This window comes from Bidens hawaiensis, unplaced genomic scaffold (assembly GCF_021521415.1).
Source record: "Bidens hawaiensis isolate Kalapana, Puna unplaced genomic scaffold, B.hawaiensis_p1.1 tig00019655_1, whole genome shotgun sequence".
In the NCBI taxonomy this organism is placed as follows: domain Eukaryota; kingdom Viridiplantae; phylum Streptophyta; class Magnoliopsida; order Asterales; family Asteraceae; genus Bidens; species Bidens hawaiensis.
In genome coordinates, this window is record NW_027492979.1 from 347,090 (window position 1) to 371,891 (window position 24,802).

The following is a 24,802-nucleotide window of genomic DNA, read 5'->3' on the forward strand; positions in this document are numbered from 1 at the left end:
ACTAACAGTCAAAAAGAGCGTAACCGAACACAAATGAGCATATATTACTTTGATTTTAATAATCACTAAATGAACACCACATAATATCCAAAAAAGCTTAACATAGTAATCATAACCATAACCATAATCGGAATTAAAGCAAGCATACATATCCAAACGCTATCACATAGCTGATTGTGATGTCCAAACACCGCCATAAGATTTTCAAGTAATTGAACCACTCCACAGATTCAGTTATCAATATATGAATATGAATAATAATAACTAATTAAAAAAATTAATTAGTAAACGAGTTACCTAATGAATCCAGAGGTTATAGGAAGGATCATCCGTTTGGGAAGAATGCGTATGAATCGGCTGCCAGATTTTCATAAACTTTTTATAATTTAGTAAAATGGAAGTTTGTTGAGAACAGAAAGAGTTTGTTTGGGATTGCTCAACTCTAATAAGTTGTTGGGAGTGCTTATGTTGTGAGATAAGTTAATAAGTCACGACTTATTAATTTATGATAAAAAGTTATAAAGATGTAAAATAATAAGTCCCAAACACCACTTCAGTTGTAGTTAGAGGTAGCGGGACTGTAGAAAAAAAGATCTTAAGGTTAAATAATTGTCTTGTTTAGTGGTGGAGTCAGAAACCTTTTGCTATGGGTTTGAGATTTTTTGGTGCTCGATATTTTTCAAGCGTTAAAAGTTTTCGGGCCAAACTAGGTCAGGTCGCTCATTCAGTAAAATAAATAAAATGCAATATCATTATTATAACAAAAAGTACATCGTCAACATTCAATAAAATACATAGCTATATTAAATAAAAAAGAAAGAGTCAGCCGACCATTGTTTGGTTGAAGTCCGACGAGTGAGGGTTGAGGTTGTGAGGCATCTGTTGAAGCCTTTAGGCGAATTGGCATTAGATGAGGCGATGGTCGTACTCACATGTTCGATAGAAATATAAACGGATACGTCGTTTTTGTACTTTTTTTTTTAACTTTTAGACATGTATTATCTTTACTTATCTTAATTCGGTTGGGCGTATGACTCGTTCTATGAATAAGTTTGGGCTTTTTTTGTAATCTAGATATGTGTAATTGGCCGTTTATAATGATAGTAATTTATAGTTTTTTTAAAAGCTTTTTATATTTTATAAAAAAATATTCATTACTATAATCTTTTTATAACTAAATTTATAACAATCAATGGGTTCGAATTTATATTTTTGAAAAGATGTTGGGTTCGTTCGTCGAAAAAAATGAGTTCGCTTGTTAATTCGATACTATAAGTTATATATAAAACATAAAAAAGATCGGGGGTTCCGCGGACTATATGTGGATCCGCCACTGGTCTTGTTGACTTGTTGTCTACTGTATTCATAGCAATATGTACGAATGAGTTGCGCGGTTCTTGGACTTCTCGACATTTTTTTTTCTCATTTGAACATCTCACTGATTCAGTCAGATACAGTTTATAAATAAAAAATCATTTTGAAAACCAAATAACTAATTTAACAGATTTCTAACACACTCTATGATATTTCATTGCTTCCTATTTCGCTTTTAATTGAAAGAATCTCACAAACTTTGACTAATACCTCGGAATCTACACAAACATTAAAGTTACACATATCTTTTTTTCTTTTAATGATCAACAAAACTATATATATCAACGAAGTCAAGGTAAATACCCTAGCTCGCTAAAACTTACGTCGGAAAACCACCAAAAAAAAATATGCAAGTAACAACTTAATTAATCGCCTAAGCATCGTATTTTAAAAGCCCGCCAATCTTCCCACCCATATGAAGCTATCTTTTAGACCAATTCCCAAACCAAATAAACCCAAAGATTTTTATTTCTTTCATGATCTTAGAAAGAGAAGGAGAATTTGATTGAAGGCAAGGTCATTCCTAGCTTTCCATAAGCTTCAAAATATAGCAAGAATTACATATATCTATCTATTAGAAATTGCACATGTAGTATTAGAATTACATGTATGTAAATCAACATATATTATTGACTAACATGTTCTTCGCCTCTGATCAAAAGAAAACGAAATAATTCATTAAAATAAACACCAAATTATATCAAACAACCAAATAATTCATTAAAAAGATATATCAATCAATATATAGATTAGCAAAAAAAAAATAAAACACCGACAATTTATAAATCCTTGATAATGAACTTTAAAAGTTCGGTAAGAAGCTAGTTAATGCGAATGCCAATGGTCAAACATTTTGGGAGCCTGCATTTGTGGGAGCTGAGGCTCTAAAATAATTAACATCTCTAAAATAATTAGCTAAAAGTTACAACTTAATTAATATTCGCAAACCACAGCTATATATGCCAAACTTTTTGATACAAGTACGTTTATATAAATCCTTTTTATAAGTTAAACAACCACTTAACTGAAATAATCTAAGTTTCTTAGAAGGTGGCAAGTTGCACATATCAATGGAAACCATTATAATTTATAAACATCACATTGTAATATTATATCCAAACAAAGTCAAACCATATAAAAATATTCCATTGAAGGCTGCAACCAAGAATCATTTAATTTCTTTTTATTTAATATCTTTTATCTATTTTATTTATTTAATATATATCTTGTAACTTTTCGTCCAAACATTTCTTTAATATAATTTCGGAATGGAACCTTAAGTTGGTTCAGTTCAGTTGTTTTGTCTAATAATATAATTATGAATCAAACTTTATCATGCTAAGCTTGGTATTACTTTAGATCCTTGAACAAGTTGTCACTTAAATATATTACAACTAAATGATAAACATTTCAAGTAGATTTATATATAATACTTAGTAAATGATTATCTAATTACAAATTGACTTATAGGAATCATCTTAGTCTCTTAGAAGGTGGCTATGAAACCACTATAAACATCACATAATAAACTGATAACATCAAACATTCAAGGCTCTTTCACTGCAGCCATGAATCATTCACTCTTGTTTTGTTTCTTCATATTCTTCACTTCCTTTACTTCAAAAGCCTTTTCTTCATCTTCTTCAATCTCCTACTCCGATCACTGTAACTCTTATGCGCCCGAAGCCATTCCTACTGATAGAATATTCACCAGGTTCGCGCTTCTTGATCCTGCGACTAGCCATTTCACGGGCGGTCAAAACATTCTCGATCAAGATCCGCAATCACAATGGTCCATCCTCTTTCAAACCAACGGTAACATGTTCAAGACAAACGTTGTCGACATGTACAAAATCCAAGCCGACTTAAGATTCTACTCATCATATGTATATGATTCCCCCTCAAATTATTCAGGGGCACATCACCATTAATTGGAGTTTCATTTACAAGGGTTCTGGTCAGTGTCTACAAGTAAGCTTTGTATGGTTGGATCGGCTCGTTGGTTTACAAAAGAAGGTAATCCACTTACACTAAACGCTGTTCTTAAGCTTAAATACGGTTAGTAAACTTGAATAACAGTTTAGTAAGTGGAGTCTTGGAGAGCTTAGATTCTCCTAATGATTCCAATTACTTTGGCCTGATTTCAGTGTTGGGATTCCCTCGAGTTCCTACGTTAATATACACATATACATTGGAAACAATTGAAGAGCGCAATGTAACTAGAACCATGCAAGGTTCAGTAACTAGTATGAAATCTCTAGATGTGTGTTCAATTTTCTCTCAAAGATTCATAACTTACAAGCTGGAGTATCCAAGTAATTGAAAGAATTGTTCTTTATTTGGTCAAGATCATAATGGTTACTTGCCTGCTTTCGTGTCATTGTACGTGATTCAATGTTCTCACGAAGACAATAAACTTCGTGTTCTAGTCGAATTTCAAGATAGAAGCTTTACTCCATATGAACAGCCTTTCCGACCTGACGTATCATTAATCGGAGAAGGATCTTGGAGAGGGAGAGAAGATGAGTTGTTAATCGTCGCCTGTCGTATCATGAACCATAGTGATCCTCTGGGTAGTGCCCGTGTTGGGGATTGCCCGATTGGGATGAGTTTGTGGTTCCCTGCAGTTCGGTCAATCATGAAAACGCATAATACCGAGGGTCAGATTTGGACAACCAAGTTCAAAGATGATTTGGGCGCGTTTAGAATGGCTAAGTTTAAAAGCTTTGATCATATCCGGGAGAATTACGCGTTGAAGTATGAATATACACAAATGGAGAAAGTAAGACGGATTTGCCCGAAAAAGAAGCATGTAGTGGGCAAGTATCAAAGGGGGGAGTATCAATCACGGTATTACGGCTTTGACATGTCTGTCAAGCATAAGAACATGGTTTCAAATGGATTCGTAGACCCGTTCTATGCCGGAAGTCAGCAGTTCAACAATGATGCATTTGTGAATAAAGACCTCACTCCATGGCAGGAGGCAGTACCCCCCGTGGCAGATTTTTCAACCACTTACAGCGGTCCAGTGAACGTTAGCTACGAGATCAGCTTTATGCTGAACAGTAGTTCGATTTCAAGAAGCGGGATTTCATCACTAAATCTATCCTCTACTGATATTGATAGAGTGGAGATATCAGCAGAAGGGGTTTATGATGAAGAAACCGGACAGACTTGTATGATTGGTTGTAGAAACTTGATCAAAAGCTTCTTTTGATTGTGAGATACTGGTGAAATTTCAGTTCCCGCGAGGTTATGGTAATGAAGGTTTAATAAAAGGAAGTATCGAGAGCCTGCGTGAAAAAAACGATGCTTTGTACTTTGAGAATCTCGATATTGTTTCACGCACATTCACTGAAAGTGAAGCGAGAGAGTCAATATGGAGAATGGATTTATAGATCATCATGGTCTTGATCTCGGGCACACTTATGTGCGTGTTAACTAGAAGACAACTATATCATATGAAGAGAAGGTCTGAAATGGTTAATTCCATTTCGGTTTTGATGATGCTGATTCTTACCCTCGGGCACATGGTTCCACTAGTGCTAAACCATGATGCAATATTTACAAATGGTAGGAATCCGGAAAGTGTGCCAATTGGGAGGAATGGATTGGTTGAAGTGAACGAGGTGATCGTGAGGGTAGCGACACTGGTGGCTTTCATTTTGCAGTCGCGTCTTCTTCAGTTAACATGGATTGCAAAAAAGAACCATTGGATTCATGAGATACGGGCGCTTTTGATCTGTTTACCTGTGTATATTATCGGCGGGTCAGCGATGTTGCTAGTGAGCTGGATAAACAACTACAGAATTCTAAGTCAACATTCCGTCTGGGGCGGTTTGAGGTCTTATGCAGGATTAACTCTTGATGGGTTCCTATTCCCGCAACTAATACTCAATATTTTCCAAGTTTCAAAAGGGAATGCTTTGAGTCACTCGTATATTATAGGGACCACATTCGTGCGATTAATGCCTCATGCGTATGATCTTTACAGGGGTCTAAAGTTTATGAGCCATCAGTTTGATAGGTTCTATATTTATGCAAATCCGAGAACAGATTTCTACTCGCCTTGTTGGGATATTGTTATAATTTGTGGAGGCTTGGTGTTTGCAGTGATGGTGGTCTTGCAGCAATGTTTTGGCGGTCGGTTTATGTTTGCAAAGAGATTCCATAAGCATGTTGAGTATGAAGTGATACCTGTAACAAGCAATGAGTAATCAATCACTTTATGCTCATATGTTTTCTTACAGTCTTTCTGATGTATTTGCAGTTCATGTTAAACAAGAGATTTTGATTTTTGAGTACTGTGCATTCTGGATATGGTTATCCATTTATATTCCTTATCATTTAGGTTCAAAACAATTAGATTTAAACAGATTTCCCAAACTGATAAAGGCAAGAAGCATATAATTCCAAAGATTCACCAATGTATATATAAAATACCCAAAGTTTGAATATATTGGCAGAAATTGATACTTAATCAGAAACATCTCACCATCCATGAATCATGATTATGATTTATCCTTTTTTTTAACATGTTTGTGATATTTTAAGTCAACTTTTATTAAGGTGTTGTACAGTTTGTGACATTAATTAGTGCACTATATTAGGTATTTGTTAGATATTTAAGGAGTGAATTGCAATTTTTTGTTGTGTGTGTTTTGATCATACTTCAGGCGATGTGCTTTAATATTTTATATTTTAAAACTTTGCGTTTGCATCATTTCCGCCAACCAGTGTTAGTTTTTCCGTTTAACCCAGTCTTGTGATAGGGAGGTGGGGTTACAGGGTACTATGATGACGGATTCTTAGTGCATTTGAAAAGCGAGAAATAAAAATCTCGTTTTTCAAATAAGGTGATGTAGGATGTTAAACCATTGGGTTTTCTTTGAATAAAAAATATATTAGCATTCAAACATTTGTTGTGGAAAAACGGTGTAAGACCATGGCCAATGCAATGATATATCTTGCATTTGGGTGATGTGGTACATGCATTTGAAAAGACTTGCATCGGAGATGTGATGCATTTAAATTTTATTGGTGATGTGTAGTACTGAAGTGCACTACATTTAGACAATTGCGAGAGGAAATGAGAGAGAAGAGTGAAAAGGTTATGGCCAGGATGACGTGGCACAGACATGGTGATGTGGCATATAAGCTTGCACCTTTGCATTGGCCATGGTCTAATTTCTCTTTGTAAGGTCATCCGTAATGGGGCGAGGGTTGGGGCGAATTGGGGCGAGAAGAAGGGGGAAACCCCCCCCCCCCCCCGGGCGATATGTGGGCGAAAAGGGGCGGGGGCGGGGTTTTCTTGTCACCGTGGAAGAAGAAAATATTATTTTATTAATATGTGTTATATATATATATATATATATTATTACATTACTATTGTAGCCCTCACACCATCACACCTCAAAAACAAATTTTCATCCCTTGTTGACTGGACGCCACACGGCGTAAAACGTCCCAATTTAAAGCCCATCCACTACGCATAGCCTTGTTTTTGCTTGTTGTACCGTTTTCAATGACAACTTTGGTCAAATAAACAAAAATAGTTGTATCAAATATTTAATTTTCTTAAGTTAGGCTAAAGAGTATGGCTCACAGGGCCGGCCTAGGGGTGTGGCCGGGTAGTCAACGGCTATAGGCACGGCACCCCGCTAGGCCTGAAAAACATTTTTTAGAACTTTTTTTATGTATTTTTAGAAAAAAAAATATGTATATCAATGTTTCAATATAATTTCATAACTACTAGCTTGGTCTAATGGCAAAAAAGTATGATATCTAATCAAGAGGTTGTGGGTTCTAATTTTAGTTGAGACATTTTTATGTTTATTTTTTACACAAGTTTTTAAAACAACTCAAATCATAACTAAATAGTATGTGAGCCCACTTAAAATTTAATTGTTTAAACCCAAAAAATGTTTCTTTTACTCAAGGCTCAAAAAAAATTTCCCCTTTGGCCAAAAAAATTTCGTCTTTTCGAAACCGGCCCTAATGGCTCATTTGAGTCATTCATCCTCATTCGTCGCCTCAACTTTTTCTCCATTATGCAACATCACCCTTCAACGTATAGTATGGGAGGCCATTCTCCACCATTTTGTTATTTAATAATAAAAAGAATTAAAGAAGAAGAAAAATTGATTGACTCTTCCCCAGTCGCATGAAAATCATAAGTGACCTCATGTCACTACTAAAATGAGATTGGAGGGGTGAGATTAAAATGAGGCCATTCCTCATTCAGATGCCACGTAGGACCAGTAAAGAAGAAAATGAGGTATATCGTATACCGCCCGGCCTTAGGTGTTCAAACATTTTATTGTGTCACTTATTCAATACCTTTTATGACATGATTCATCTTAGTTATTTTCTTAACTTATCGACTATGACCTACATTAAATATTAAAGCATTTTCTCATTAAAAAAAGAAGTGTGCATGTCAAGATTCGAACTTGGGCCATTTAAAAATAGAAAATTTAATAATAACCCATGAACCAACCAAACAAGTTTTATTGATGTCCCATTGATTAAACATAAATCATATACAGCAATGTATAAAACATAAATAAACATTAAAGTTTGTTATTATTATTTTTTATATGTATATGAATCATATATATATATATGGGATAGTTCAAGAGAGAAATGATATTATTGCAAGAAATGTAAGAAATGAATATGGACCACTAGTTTTGTTTTAAATTTTAAATGCTTAAAGTTAAATAAAGAAACTATTAATTATTCTCCTTCTTCAACTAATATAACTAATAAACCATAATACTTATTTATTTAATTAATATAACTAAATAAATTATTATAATTAGAAAATATTAAGAATCCATTTATTTTTATAACTTACTTTTTGTTTCTTGAATTTTTATCCTACACGCGTATAATTTATTCATACATTAAAATTTCTTTCTATCCAAAACTAATTTCTTCCAACTCAATCTATTAATATCCATCAACACATACTTACATTATGATGAATAATACCAAAATATAATTTTACATGTGTTTACATTAGATATCAACAAAAAAACATACAACCTACACAAAAACGTATAATCTACACTTGTTCTAAGAATAAGACAGCATATAACCTACACACGAAAAACATTTAACCTACACACAAAATTCATCATCAAAAAAATACACACGCACACGAAAACATATAACCTACACACAAAAATCACCTACACACGAAAATTTTAACTTTATTTTGATTATCTACACTTGTTCAAAACAAGTGTAGGTTATATAACTTTGTAGGTTATATAACTTTGTGTAGGTTGTATATTTATTTAACTTTGTGTAGATTATACGTTTTTATTGCTCAAAACTAGTGTATGTTATATAACTTTGTGTAGGTTGTATATTTATCGAATTTAAATACGTTGATATATGCTAATATACCGAGTGGAAATTATTTTTTTTAATATAAAGAAATAGTATTATATGAATAAATTGTATTTATGTTGAATAAAATGAAGAATGGTTTGTTCAAAACAAGTGTAGGTTATATAACTTTGTGTAGGTTGTATATTTATTTAACTTTGTGTAAATTATACGTTTGTATTGCTCAAAACTAGTGTAGGTTATATAACTTTGTGTAGGTTGTATATTTATCGAACTTAAATACGTTGATATATGCTAATATACTGAGTGAAAATTATTTTTTAATATAAAGAAATAGTATTATATGAATAAATTGTATTTATGTTGAATAAAATGAAGAATGTGTAAATAAAAAATAAAACTAAATTAGTGTTTTTATCTTTTTAATTATTATAGTTAAATTAGTTAGATATATTAATTAGAGATATTTATTATGATTATATTAGTTGTATTAATTGGAGAGAGAGAGAGTACATTTATTGTTGCATTAATATGCCACTTAGAACCTAAAATAAAACTAGTGGCTCATATTCATTTATCTCATTTTTTGCAATAATTTAATTTCTTTCTTGAACTTAAACCTATATATATATATATATATATATATATATATATATATATATATATATATAATTATTTATGACGTCATGGCTCAAACACCGATCGCTCTTAAGGTCACTCTGATCTTTAACCCGGTAAGACGTCCAGACCGAGTCTGAAAACATTGGCTAGATTATATATACCGGCCACATGCATCTTTGTTTCTATCCATAAAACCATAACTAACAAATTAATTAAAACTCTTTAAACTCAACTTAACTCTAGCGGTACTTCTACCGTCAACAATGGCAGATCGACATAACAAATGGGTGGTTCTCAGGAACCACCCGAGTTTCGAAATAATAGTGTATGATATATAGAAAATATTAGAGAAAACCACCTTATAAAATAGGAATGAACCACTCTATTTACAAAATAAGTTCTCCTCTAGTTGGTTAGTTGTTGATTTTGTAAACATAAGGTCACAGGTTTGATTTCTCCTTCCAGCGAATTTTTTGAGCTTTTTTTTAAAAAAAATCAGCTTTATATCAATTAAGGTTATTATAAAACACAAAGTTACATAGCGCCTGCCTCTCTCACTCTCCCCTCTTCATACTCACGCACTCATAGTACACCACTACTCGACCACATCTGCTGCTTTTCTTTTCCGACAGATCACACACCATCGTGGCACCGTTTGTCCATTGCTCATTCCTCCGCCTTGCTACTCTTTCTTGAATCCTTTCACTGTGAAGGTAATTTTAGATTCATTTATTAAATGTTTAATTGTTCTTGATGTTGTTAATTGTTAAGTTATTTGTTAAATTTTAGTTTTAATTTGTTAGTTTGTTAATTTTAGTTTAAAATTTAGTTCTATTAGAGACCCGTGGACTCGTGGAGTAAGTTAGGCTCCAAGAACAAGAACTTTTTGAAACAATTTTCTAATCTTAATTCTCAAAGTACAATACAACGATTTCAAAAGATGAAGACTCGTATGAAACAACTATAAGTATATTTTTTAATTTGTAAAGACTATTATATGATGTGTTGTTATTTACTTTCTAATGACGGTGATTATTTTATCGTAATTTTATTATGTAATGAACTTTGCCCGAACCCTCAAACCGATCCGAACCTCGAACCGACCCGGAATTTTTCATATCCGACTCTATGAAATTGAAGCATCTAAAAATAGTACACCACCTGAAAAAAATTCATAGATCCATCACTGGCCATCAGTCTCTACGACTGTTAAAAAATAATGTGGTCCAAAATCATTTACCGATCATGCATCCGTACATTCATCAACCGCCACATCCACCCTACCAATATCCAAACACAACATATGGTGAATAATGATAATAATATTTACAACACTTTTGTTCCGATTATGATTATGATTTTCTAAATCCGAGATCAACCGGTGATGGTGATGGTGATGGTGATCAACCAGACAGACATCGGTAAGCAGTCATGTTTTTTATTTAAAATAACCGTCTTTTGTTTCTCTTGTGGTATGTTTTAATAGGGGTGTGCATGGTGCGGTTTGGTGCGTTTTTTTACTTAAACCGAACCGAAAACCAAACTTTCGGTTTTATGATTTTTTAAAATCGTTCGATTTTGATTTTTTCGGTTTCCTATTTTAGGTTTTTGGGTTCGGTTCGGTTTTGAATGCAATTTTTTCAGTTTTGCTAATCGAGCCTAAACTCTTTGGGCCAAAAAGAACTTGATCCAAGATATTGAAATTGGATATGCTATTGTTTTTCTTTAAACTAATAATTATTAATAGAATATTGAATATTTGAACCTCAAATATTAAAAGCTAATATAAGACACATTTTAATCAACATTCAAAATCAAAACTAAAAATACCAGTATTATTAGTTATTAACCATATGTAGAAATCAAATATATTAGTTATTAACCATATGTTCAAACTAAACAAATAGTCAATTAGTCATCGATAAATTTTGTTTTAATAGTTACGATTAAGATATTATGGTTATTTAGATTTTTTTTGTTAGTTCGGTTCGGTTTTTAACAAAATACAAAACCGAACCAAAACCAATATTTCAGTTTTTGCTAAATTTCAAAGCCAAACCGTCGGTTTCTAATTCGGTTTGGTTTTCCGATTCGGGCTTTCTGGTTTTTACGGTTTAAATTCAGTTTTTTCGGTTTTGTGCACACCCCTACGTTTTAATAACATATGATTTGATTTTGAATTGTTGAACGGTTTCCTAATTAATGCTAACTTGTATTTAGACCCGCCGCAACTAATAACATATGATTTGATTTTGAATTGTTGAACGGTTTCCTAATTAATGCTAACTTGTATTTAGACCCGCCGCGTTGCGGCGGGGTTGGTGTAACCATCTGTTAAGATGGCTATTGCATCATTGTGACAAAACCTTTATATAGAGATCACTGAAGTTTCTACAAAAGGATAGATTATCTTACAAATGGTGACTCTCTTTATCTAGTTACTAAGAGAGACCGTTTTCCTTTGAAGTTGAAAGTTTTTGGTCGCTTGCTTCCGCCCACGTTGTCCGTTGTCCCTATTTTAATTGGTAGGTTGATAAGCTGAAGTAAAAGTAATTAAAATTGGTATTTGAAGGGCAGTTATGGCCGCTACCTGTTGTACTCGGGTGATGCCTCTTTAGGGCCAGTTCCTTAGGATCAGGTGTCACGGACTCACGGGAGGCATTGATGTGAATGTTTCGACCTTGGTTTGTGATGCAGTATGTTGATTGCTTCCCATGTTTGTGGTCTGCTGATTGCTTCCCATGTTTGTTGGACTACACTGCTAATTCAAAAGATTAAGTCGGTCAATGTGTGCAGCCATTTCTTGTGGCAGAAGCTGCGGATCATTGTTCCCACCTTCGACGACCAAATTTTTGCCACTAATGTTCAACATGTTTTCCACCGCATCATTGACGAAAATAACTTAAGAGTTGTTGCGGTTTAGTCTCTGGCAGTTGCATTCACAAAGTACATGCATCTATCATATATGCACGTGTTAGTAACATGAAGCATGTAAAATGCTATTTTTTTTTGTTACAGAAGATAAATATCAGCCCGATGAGATACTACCAACAAATAAAGATCAAAGAATCTGACATGCATTGGATCCGATTTTAACACCAGTTAAATGTTAAAAACCTACCAGAAATATCCAGGTAAGCCTCTGGCAAAATAGGAGGACTGTTATCAATTGGGTTCCCAAAACTTTTAACTATGCCTCCAAGCATATCCATAGATACAGGAGTTTTCAATACCTCAAACAATATAATAAGCATTCAAATGAACTATGAAGTGCAAAGAACATATAAAAAGATACTATAATGAAACTCACATACCTCCCCTGTGAACTGGACAGTGGTGAACTTATTGTCAGTTCATGACGTTCCTTCAAAAACCTGGTCAAAAGTTACATGTATAAGCCATGTACATACAAAATGTATGTGTATTATATTGTTTATTAACATCATTACCTGAACAACCGCTTTCTCTCCATCAACCTCCAAGACTTCATCGCGTCTTATATTTGACTCTACTTACACCGGCTCTAGAGATCCTTTCCAATAAGTTCTGGGGGTTTGAAGTTTGATGTGTGAAGAAGAACTGCATAAGGTTGATGGTAGTGCACAAACGATAGAGCGCATTAGTTGTTGATGATGACCAAAAATTAATAACAAAAACACCAACAAATATCTGACCAATTTAAAGAAGAATAAACACACTATAACAAACATGGGGGATCTTTAGATTTACATCATTATTGAAGTTTCTTATGTTAACTTTCTAATAGGCTACCCAAATCTGATTATTTTGACCACATATAGTCAGAATATTAAGCATTTTACCAAAAACAAAAACATCAAAAATTCAAGAATCTTCAACATTTGAAAATTTTGAATTTTAATCAAGTACAAATGGGTAATTAAGAGAAAAGAAGGCATGGTATCCTTACCGATAATGACCAAGATGAAAGTGAACTGCATATTTGTCAGGCTTGAAGCAAAATTCCAAACTTCATACGTTACATAAAGACGTACATCCATAATTGGTTTCTCTTTATTACTTACTATAACATTATCTAATTTAGAGTTTGAATATAGAACAATCAAAGAGCAAAACCTGGAGAAGCATATATCAAATGAATCGTTGATGAGCATCAGAAGCATATATCATTGCTGGTCTTCTTTATCTACTAACCATCTTTCACCTCCACCGACATCTATTTCTCCGCCTGTGTTTTTTATTTCTACGCAGTCTGCACTTTGAAAAGAAAGAGAACTGGTAAACTGGACAGGAGACACGTGTAAACACATGGAACGGCCTGAGGTGAGTATAAGTCGGGGCTGGACACGTGGAGTACCGTCGAGGACATAGATAATGTACAACATTATGTGCATCATATACAACAAATGCATGCGAAAAATTAAATGAACAGTGGAAATGAGAGAGGGAACGAAATATATATATAATAATATTATTTATTTAAAAAAGTGGAACATATGGTTTGGATTTGGACTTGTTTCGAGATACTTCTATTAGGGTTCTAATTTATTTTCTTTTAAATGAGTTGGTCCAACTAGCCACAAGCAAGTTTGAGTTGTAACTGAATCAAGTTCAAGGATCATGAGGGCCAACTCAGTCACAAACTAGCTCGAGTTGTAAGTGAATTAAGTTCAAGAATTTCGAGGGCCAAGACAAGTTGGCTGATATACTTATGAGCTCGAGTCTGACTCAACTCGACAACAACCCTAGCATAAACCATATTAGAGTACTTGTGTTAAAACCTACAAAACCTAAATTATCTAAATTTCCCAACACTTGGAGACAACTCAAACTGGTTAGAATGTTGTTCTATCTACACCCATACTATCCGAATGCATTTTTCATGATACTCTCTCACACACACAATGAGTCATCTTTGAAATCACAAATTCACAAATCACAATTATAGTTATTTCATGATGTTAAAAAGTATTAAACTATTTAACATACCTAAATAACGTGGTAAAATTTAAGCCCCCTTCGTATAAAATAGCCACGTATGTGGGCCTTTCACTAGTAGGGATGGTAAAGAGTCGGGTTTAGGTATTCCAAAACCCATACCCGGTTATTAAAGTTCATCCCAAACCCGTCGGGTTTTTATCGGGTACTTACCCGTCGGGTTTCGGGTTTTCCCATCGGATTTCCTATCGGGGTTCGATAAAATACCCATCAAGTATACTCGGCTCAAAACCTGTCGGGTTTTGACAAAATATAACTAATTGATTACAAAGATGGTTACCATAAAATTAAAATATTTCACATAATTAACATAAACAAGTTTCAACAAATAATATATTTGGAATATAGTATATATATATATAATAAGCTATATCGGGTACATCGGGTATATAATCGGGTAAATGAGTTTATGTTATCGGGTAATCGGGTCGGGTAATCGGGTATATTATAAATCCCAAACTCGCGAAAAATTTTAAAACTAATACCAAACCCGTCTCAAACCCTAATGGGTCGGGTATTACCCGTTCCATTTATGTTGGGTTTCGGGTTTTCCCATTGAGTTCGGGTTTCATTGCCATCCCTATTCACTAGTAAAAAAACGTTGCGTTGAACACTTCTAACAATGAGAAAGGCACATTCACTTATTTTATTCACTAAATTTATTTCTCTTAACTATTCTATAAAGTCATTAAAAAATATTTCGTTAAATGTTTTAGGGTGTGTTTGGGATTCCTTATTCAAGTCCCAAAGGACTTCTTGTAAAAGGACTTATCAAATATAACTTTTCAAGGAGTTTTCAAGAAAAATGTTTGGATTAACTTATAAACAATAAGTCAATAGGTGATAGATTGGTGTTAAATTGATGGTGGTAGGGTTAAATTGATGGTGATAGGGATAGCTGCAAATGTTAAATTGATGATGGTAGGGATGTAGTTGAGAGCCGTAGATGTTAAATTGGTGTTAAATTGATGATGGTAGGGACGTAGTTGAGAGATGCGGGTGTTAAATTGATGGTGACAAGGTGTAGTTGAGAACTTGGTGGTGGTAGGGATGATTGAGCTGCAAGGTGTCTTCTCATCAAACCCAAAAATTCATAAAGTTGGGATTCTTAACTTTAAAATAACTTCATTTTTACACTTCTGAGAAGTTAAAACCCAAAAGAACTTTCGGGTTACCAAACATCTTTTAAACATGTAACTTCTTCTAAAAGTTAATAAAGCCAAAATGAGTGCTCAATAAGGAATCCCAAACACCACCTTAATCTTGTAAAGTTCTATAAATGTTTCAATTTTTTAAACTAAGTTAAAGAAATAAAAGTTGTAGAAGTTTTGATTAGTTTTATATCAAAAGAATGCTTTGATTAATTCATTAATTGAGAAGATGGTTTGATTAGTTCGGTTATTATTTAAACAAAATGAAACACAATTTGTAGTTTTAACAAGTATGAAACAAATTCATTAGCATTTGAAGTTCTCAAACGAGGTACACACAAACGTAGGATTTTAAGGGAAATCATCAAAATGAACGAGTGAAAAAGAAGATTTTCATGTGAATTCTATTTATGAGTTTAAGGAAAAAAAAAACCAACTAAAGCTTAAAATCTTGCAGGTTCTTTTGTATGGCGGTTTTATTTAACCAACCTTTTTTAGAAGGCTAAGTCAAATTTAGCTATGATTTGTAGTTTATACTATGTCATTTTAACTAGTTTTTCTCATAAGCCTTATTATATTTTTAAGGTTTTTTGGACCGGCTAAAATTTAGCCCATAAATCAGCCTTAGACGTCGGCGGTGCTTAGACTTCTCTGTTTTTTTTTTTAATTTTGGGGGTCAACATGTTTATCTTTATGATTTTATTGGGTTTAATCTTTTAGGGCTAAAATTGTGAATATACATACTACTTGAATAGTTTTTTTTTTAAATTTATTTAAGAAAAAGGTGAATACATGGGGTTAATTACATTCTTGTTAGGCTTGCTATTACGCCTTATGTTAACAAGGTAAGCAAAGCCATTAGTGTTTCTAGCTAAAATGGGGACTCACGCTTGTTTCTAGCTAAAATGGGGACCAATACCACTCATAGATAAAACCCATTACTTAAAGACTCACAATGATAAAACACTTGACTCATGCACGACATTTTGTCATGAACAAAACTTGGACTGGTGACTAGTATCACTCATAGAGAAAGTCTTGGAATACCGAACATTGCTCCTTTGTTATGATAAATTAAGGAAAATTGGTTTTAAATAATCCAAACTATGGCCTATTGGTAAATATCCATCCCAACTTTACACTTGCCTGCTAGCAGTACCAACTACTTATGCATGCATTTGTTTTTAACGGGCCGCGACTAACTGATGTTAACTCCGTTAGTCTTTGTCTGACGTGGCGATCCCAGCTGTCAAAAATCAGATTACGTGGACGTCTACGTGGCTGTTGACTGTGTATTTAAAATATATGTATATATAGAGAGATTTACTCTCTCTCCCCCACCCCCTTTCTCTCTATCTCTCTTCATCTTCATCCACCATCACCCGCCCCATCTGTCACCACCATTTGCCACTGGACCACCGTCATTGCACCACTTGCCACCATCAACCTCTCTTATCGCACCATAAGAGTTCTACCACAAAAACTTAACTTGTATACCACCAATCCCCATCTCCGGTAGAGAAATCGTCGGGAAAATCCAACCCTGCAGCAAGGGTTTGATTGTTTATAATTTAGGGCTTCAAAATCGTCCGGTTAGGGTTTGGTGACCAAAACATGGAGATTGGGTGTTTATGATTTGGAGCTTCAAAATCAGATTAGGGCTTTTGAACATTGAATTGGGTCTTCAAAATCCGACTAAGGCTTCGTGAAGGTTAAACTTCGGTCTTTGAAATCTGATTAGGGCTCCGTGAAGGTTGAATTAGGGTGCTCGGAAACTGGGTATGGGTGGTGGTGGCCGATTGTGATGGTTTTCTGATCTCCTTTTGGTGGTGGCCGATTGTGGTGGCGGTCACAGATGTTGTGGGTGGTGTCGGTCACAGATGGTGTGGGTGGTCGTGTTGGTGGTGGCCGATTATGATGGAGGGAGAGAGAGAGAGAGAGAAGAATACTTATATAATTCTATACATAAACCTTAATACACAGTCAGCCGCCACGTAGACGTCCACGTAATCTGATTTTTGACAGCTGGGATCGTCACGTCAGACAAAGACTAACGGAGTTAACATCCGTTAGTCGCGGCCCGTTAAAAACAAATGCATAAGTAGTTGGTACTGCCAGCAGGCAAGTGTAAAGTTGGGATGAATATTTACCAATAGGCCATAGTTTGGATTATTTAAAACCAATTTTCCATAAATTAATCCATGAATACATAATCCATATTTGAAAAACAAATAAATAACAATTCAAGTATTACTATTGCACTATATAGTTAATTCTTAAGTTTCAAACTGCTAAGTACTTAAATAGTTAAATCTGATTTTATACTATAAATTGCAAATCAATCTGTAAAATTTCAAGAAGACGAATCTTTCAAACCGGTGGAACGGTAGACTGGCTTCAGTTGAGTTGACGTCTTAGTTAGAATATAAGAATTTTTTGTTACCGAAATTAATTAACTTGTATGTAATTTAGCTAACTATAGTTTTTATACAAGATACTAAAAATAATACTCAAAAATACAAATGTACCTCAACGATATTGTCAAATACAAGGCATTTCATATGAAATTTTCATTTCCATAGTAGTGGCCCACACATTCCGTAAAACCAGTATATCGAATTCGGGAAACACCGAAATGTGGCATTTCACTCAAATTACAAAAGACTTCTTACAATTTGTAAGAAACGGAAAATTACGGATAGAGAGGTTTTTTTAAACCGCAAATTTCATTAAATTAGCTAACAAGTTAGAAACTAAAAAATAACGAGCAAAGTAAAAGGAAAATTACACCAATCTTTTCGTAACAAACTAAGGAAAGAGGATTGATTCTTAATCCAAAGAAAACTTATATACTTTGTCTTTTGTGGTTTTGAACAGGGTGGCCACCTTGTTTTGGGAGATGGCGTCGGTTTTAGTATTCCAAATGCATCAACACGCCGTGAAGATTACCCAATAAGAACCTTGTTTTTCTTCATGGACATTTTAGATAAGTGGACCGAATTTTTTTTTACAAAAACTGGTAAAGAAATAAAAGTCATACAAAAACAGGGAATTCTATACACGCTTATACTTAAGAATTACCCGGCAACTCCTGAGTTTAGGTACACCGCCACATACAACCTTGAAATAGATTTAGGCACCATTGTAGTCAATACGTTGATATTTAAGCACTTATGGAGTCTAAACACACTGGCTTATACAACTTTAAAATACGCTTATACATCTTTGTAGTATATACACTAATACTTAGACACTTTTGGAGCTGAATGCTTCTTCACTTTGCCTATTTCTATAAAAAAAAGTTTAGTCCGGTTAACAATTAAGGTAATTCTACCCGGTAAAAAATACATCTCAAAATGTGAAATAGAGTTCGTAAATAATTTGGGACTATTTTCCAAATTATATTTTTATCATTTTTAGTGTCTCACAAAAAAAAAATCCAAATATCTATCTATTCTAATAAAAGACTACATACTTTTGCCACTTGTCAATCTTATAGCTCTCCTCCTTACATTTTTTACACTTATTTCAATATTTGTTCTTTATCTTTTAAATCATTTCAATATATGAATTTAAGTTTGTTTTTATTATATGCAATTCTAATCAATTCATTCATTAACATTAATGGTGAATAAGAAAAAAATAAGGAAATGTTAAAATTAAAGTTGCACGTTTGTTAGAATAAAATTTTAAAATTAATTTTCTCCAAACTTTTTGTATAAATATTGCAAATATGAAGAATACCTATTATATATATCTTAGTGTTTAGCATTAAATTATTGAAGTTGAATATTATAATTATAATCTATAATCTATATGTATACCGTTTACTATATGAAGTATATGTCATTTATTTATATGACTTTTTTTTTGTGTAGTATACAGTATTTATTTCCGATATTTTCTTCTATAACTCAGACCAAAATGCTTCATAAACATATATTTTCACATTTATTTAAAAAAAAGTTGTTAATCCGGTTAAAAGTCATTTACCATGCTTTCAACAAATCCGAAATCTTTGTTTTTTCTTAATATATAAGTTGTTAATATCTATATATATTAATTAAATATTCCAACAACTCTCATAATATCAATTAATAACACGAGATTAGTATTCAAAATTTAAACACTCCTTATCCAATACTTTCAAGTATTATAAATAAGAATCACTATATTCACTTTATTATACTGTAAATCTTTTAATATTCTGCTAACTCAGAATAATCACTTTTATTTGAATATGGCTTTAAAGTTAGTATATCTTTGTCATTTTTCATTAATAAGAAATGAAAAAAATCATTTTGTTATATTTTAATTTCCGGTTTTATATGTTGCTTGATTATACAATTGTTAATTGTAAAATATAAAATCAAGTAAAAATTTGTCATACACAGAATATTAATGACACCAAATTTATAATCAATCAATTTTAAACTCTAAAGATTATAAGGATGACTATATCATCAAAGTTCAGGTAATCTGGTTTTTTGGATAATACTGTTTTTAGGACAAACATAAGCAGGTGATCTCAAATGACATTATATTAATTGATTAAAATATATGATATTTTATGTGTATGAATATTTTTTTTTGTTTCATGGATATATTATCATATATCTAAGGTTGATATGTGCTTGAAGAATCTTATTGTCACACGGTTAACTATATGTGACTATATCAAGAGTTATAAGCATACTTATATGTTATCTTATCAAGATTTACAAGCAAGCATAGACTAAATTTTGATTCGTGATAAACAATGTATACCAACCAATACAGTAAAAGATGTAGTGTACAAGGAAAGCTCAAATATTTATTTATAACATATTTGTGTAACTTTAGTTATGTAATTTCTGTTTTAATGTAAGTTGCAAATATATTATCATTTCGTTAATAACTATATATCGCTTAATGGTTAAAGTATAAAATTTTCATCAATTACCCGTATAATACACGGGGCTCAAACTAGTAAATAAATAAATAATTCAGAAATCAACTCGTAAACTTCACCACAGCCACCACCCAGCCATAAACAACTCGACGGAAAATACGGACGGCCACCAACCACACCGACAATCATCCATCCACCGATAAACTCAGATCACCGACATCACCATTTTCAATATCAATTTCTAATATCTGCAAACTCGAGTTCAACATCAATCACACAACTCTATGACAATTAATTACAACCACAATTCACCATAAAAGTGTTTTGGCAATCAGTAAGTTAATTTGACGTGTATCATCATATCAAGTAATCGTAAAACCCACAAATTCAACGACGGCAAGGCTCATCGGAGATCAATTGAACCTCTGTTTTGAACAGAAGAACAGAGTACGAGTCCACCGTAAAGTAAACAAATCCTCCCGGTGAGTACGTCACGAACGACCCGAAGCTCTTTCCGGTTACACAGTGCCATGCGAGTCCGTAACACTGATCAAACTCCTATAATATTCATAATTCAGTTTCAACATAGGTTACTTAAACCTGGTATTCTCCACTTTTCCCCTTCCAGAACTCACGGTTTTGTTTTGCCGCTGGTCGCATGAAAACAAAACCATAAGTTTCTGGATAGGATATGAAGGGCAAAGCGGACAATACAGGTTTTGTTTTGCCACGAGTAATTCGTCGCGTCAAAACAAAACCATGAGTTTTTGAATTATATTGTTCGCTTTGTCCGGGTAAACTCACGGTTTTGTTTTGTCATTCGTCACGTAAAAAACAAAACCACAAGTTCCTGTGTATGAAGGGCAAAGCGGGACGATATAGGTTTTGTTTTGCCTAGTTGAGTAATTCGTCACGTCAAAACAAAACCTTGAGTTTCTAAATCTTATTGTCCGCTTAACGCACGGTTTTATTTTGACATTCATCGCGTAAAAACAAAAACAAAAACAAAACCAAAACCGTGAGCTCCTAAATAGGAAGGGCAAAGCAGACAATATATCATCACAGTTTACTGTTATATTACCTTTTTAATGGAACGAGCTAGAAGCGTGAGGTTAGGGCGCCGAGACGTAGACGAGTCGAGGAAGGATCTGGTGAGCCGCAGAGCACGCTCCTGAATCGCGAACGGCATATCGGCTGATCGCAGCCGAACGTTGAGGCTAGCAGCAATTGCAGCAAGCTTTAATTCTTCGGGTGGAGATTTGAGGTCAGGTGGGGAGTGGTATTTGATAACCTGCTTCTCGGCCCACTCACCGCTGGTGTTCTCCATGAGTTCAACGGTGAGTCTGAGAGTGAGAGAGACAGAGAGAGTTGGTTTGAAAGTTGGTCAAACGGGCAGAGGAAGTTGAAGTTGAAGTTGAATGTAAGGCGGGCAGTCTGAATATGCACTGAAATTGTGTGTGTGTGTGTGAGAGAGAGGAAAAGAGGAGTCGTTGGAACAAAGCTTTGACCGGTATGATAGTGAAAGGATTGTCATGTACATAATAATAATATGTTATCAATTTATGATAATTTAATTAATGCATTAATTAGTCGGACAATAAAGATTATTTTATGATAGAAAGGAAAGAATATCATCATACAATAGTTTTAGTAGGGATGGCAAAAATCCCCGAATCCGACGGGGAAACCCGAAAACCGGCTTATTTCGGGTCGGGTCGGGTTTTGTTTTTTCTGTTTCGGGTCGGGTTTCGGAGATTGTTTCGGGGATTGTTTCGGGTTCGGGTTCGGGTTTGGGTTCAGGTACCCCCGCCCCGACCCGCCCCGATATAATATATAAATATAAATATAAATAATATATATATATATATATATATATATATATATATATATATATTAAAAACCTACATCCAGAGCCTTTAATGTGTGCTCAAAGTTGGTTGTTGAATGAGATTCGAGGTAACGCTATATTGAATATTACATTATTACTCATGTTATTTATCTTCATAATCATGAATATATGTTTATGTTATTACTATTAAATATAGAAACTTGTTCGGAAGAGACCGAGGCATATTGCCGCACCATTGAATATGAAATGGATGTGGAAGAGGTAATAATATTTATAAAATTTACTATTTTTGTAACATAGCTTTTATTCTTTTAACTTGGTTGATTTATTGATAAATATTCTTAATGTAGGTAGGTACTAAAGAAAGTGGCACGACGACTTTGGATGATTTGGTTTGATTTGGTATTTAGATTTGGTCGCAAGTTTGTAGTTTGTGTATTTGGCATGATTTTTCGGCCATGTAGACTTGGTTTTATTTCCTTTGTAACACATTGTTTCATCTTTCATGTGTGTGATGCAGAAGTTTATTTCGATAAATGTTCAGTTATGTGATGAACCAATTTCGGGTCGGGTCGGATCGGTTTCGGGTTTTCGGGTTCGGGGACGGGGCGGGTCGGGGGGGGGTACAAAAAACCAAACGGGGAATCCCCGAATTAAACCCGACGGGTAATGGGGCGGGTACGGGGATGGTTTTTGGTTTCGGGTTCGGGTTCGGGTTAAGCAAAACCCGCCCCAAACCCGCCCCGTTGCCATTCCTAAGTTTTAGTTTTAGGGGTGTTTGGAATTCCTTATTTTTATCAACTTATAACTGGTAATTTTTTGAAAAGTTAATAAGGTGTATATGGTATTTGGCAAACCATAAGGATTTATGGGTTTAAACTTATGGGCAATGCAAAATAAAGAGGTTTTGAAAAGTTATAAATCTCTAACTTATTAATTTAATGGGTTTGATTTACCTATTACACCCTTCTACTCTCAAAACACATTACAGTTTTTTTAAAAAAGAGTGTCATTTTTATTTAAACTTCTTTTAAAAAATTCATAAATTAATAAGGTTTTTTAACAAGAAGTCGTTTTTCACTTAAATAAAGAATCTCAAACACGCTCTTAATATTTTCAAATAGTTGGTTAATGAATAGATAAATTTGGACCCCTTAATATTTTCAAATAGTTGGTTAATGAATAGATAAATTTGGACCATCTTACGGCATCTTAGTTTAAAAAGTTTCTAAACAAAAAAAGAAAAGGGATGTGAAATAATTATCTCAATCCAATTTTACTATATTAAAATCCTTAAAACTCAAAAATGTAAATGCTATAGTTGAAAAAATATTTAAATAAATCAAGATAAAATAAGGGAGAATTACTTAAATAGCCCTTTTGATGAGAGAGAAAAGACCAAATAGCCTGTGAGATTTCATTTTCTCAAAATAGGCCACCAAATCCAACGTCCTCGTGAGTTTTTGATATTTCTCGTGAGTTTTCGTGGACGAATAAAAAGCTGCCATGTGTTTTCCATTTCCACCTACCACGCTATTATTCATTCTAAATCTGTCTGAAGCGTGATTTTTGTCATCAAATATAACATGAAGAAAACCAACTGTGACGTGATGTTTCAAGCTGTTTTTATCGGAGTTTTCAAAAAAGATGGTTTTTGTGTTTTTTCGAAATTCATCTCCAAAAATGAATTTCATTTGAATTTCGTCTTTAACACCCTTTAATCTTCAACCTAGTTCTTTCACACTTATTAATCTTCAACCCAGTTACCAAGTGGTCTACTGGACCCCCGCTTCAAAAACCACGACGGTGGTGCGCCGCCGGAGTCTCACGCGCCGCCGTGGTCGTCACGAGTGGGATAGGCTCACACTTCGCACAGAACATTGCAAGGTCCGTGGAGTAATGGGTGTTTCGGGAATCGAATCTTTTTTATGAAAAGAGTGAAATATCAAATGTGGTTTGGAAGAAAATGAGTTCTTCGATAGATGTGAAGCTTAGCCGTGAAGCCATTGATGCTGTAGGATGCAAAGAGAAGCTTTATATAACTAATGGTGGTAAAGAAGGTGTTGTTTATGATGTGAATTCCGATGAGTGGTTGCCGATGCCGGTGGGGATGCGGGGTGGTTGGAGAGGTCCGACGACGGTGATGGATGAGGAGGTGATATATATGGTGGATAAGTTAAAAGGTGTGTTGAGGAAGAATGATGATGTGATGGATGTATGGGTGGATATTACGGAGGATGAGATGATTAAGGTGATGAAGATGAAGATGAAAAAGAAGATGATGAAGATGATTGTCTTTTTTAAAAGATGAAATTTATTTGAAATTCATCTTTGGAGATGAATTTCAAAAAAACTTAAAAAACAATAAATTTGAAAACTCACGTTAGAGACGAAAACAGGTTGAAACGTCACGTTAAAGTTGGTTTTTATTAGGTTAGATTTGATGTGAAAAGTAACGTTTAAGACGGATTTGGGATGAAAACTCGCGTGGTAGGTGAGAAGGCTTGACAAATGACAGTTTTTATTGGTCCACGAAAACTCACGGGGAATCTCAAAAACTCACGAGGACGTTGGATTTGA

General features: G+C 33.9%; 1 protein-coding gene across 1 annotated transcript; it reads right to left on the reverse strand.

Annotated features, from left to right (window-relative positions):
* Window positions 1–20,523: 20,523 nt before the first annotated feature.
* On the reverse strand, window positions 20,524–21,899 carry LOC143558767 (uncharacterized). The gene is made up of 2 exons (XM_077047537.1): window positions 21,455–21,899; window positions 20,524–20,931 (listed from the first exon to the last, which is right to left on the reverse strand). Exons 1-2 carry the CDS (start codon window positions 21,698–21,700, stop codon window positions 20,761–20,763), a joined length of 417 nt encoding a protein of 138 aa, XP_076903652.1. The 5' UTR covers window positions 21,701–21,899; the 3' UTR covers window positions 20,524–20,760.
* Window positions 21,900–24,802: the final 2,903 nt, after the last annotated feature.

Coding starts and splice junctions, on each gene's coding strand:
- LOC143558767 (XM_077047537.1), bottom strand. CDS start 21,700: ATGGAGAACACCAGCGGTGAGTGGGCCGAGAAGCAGGTTATCAAATAC. Junction 20,932..21,454: donor TAGCTCGTTCCATTAAAAAG/GTAATATAACAG, acceptor TGAATATTATAG/GAGTTTGATCAGTGTTACGG.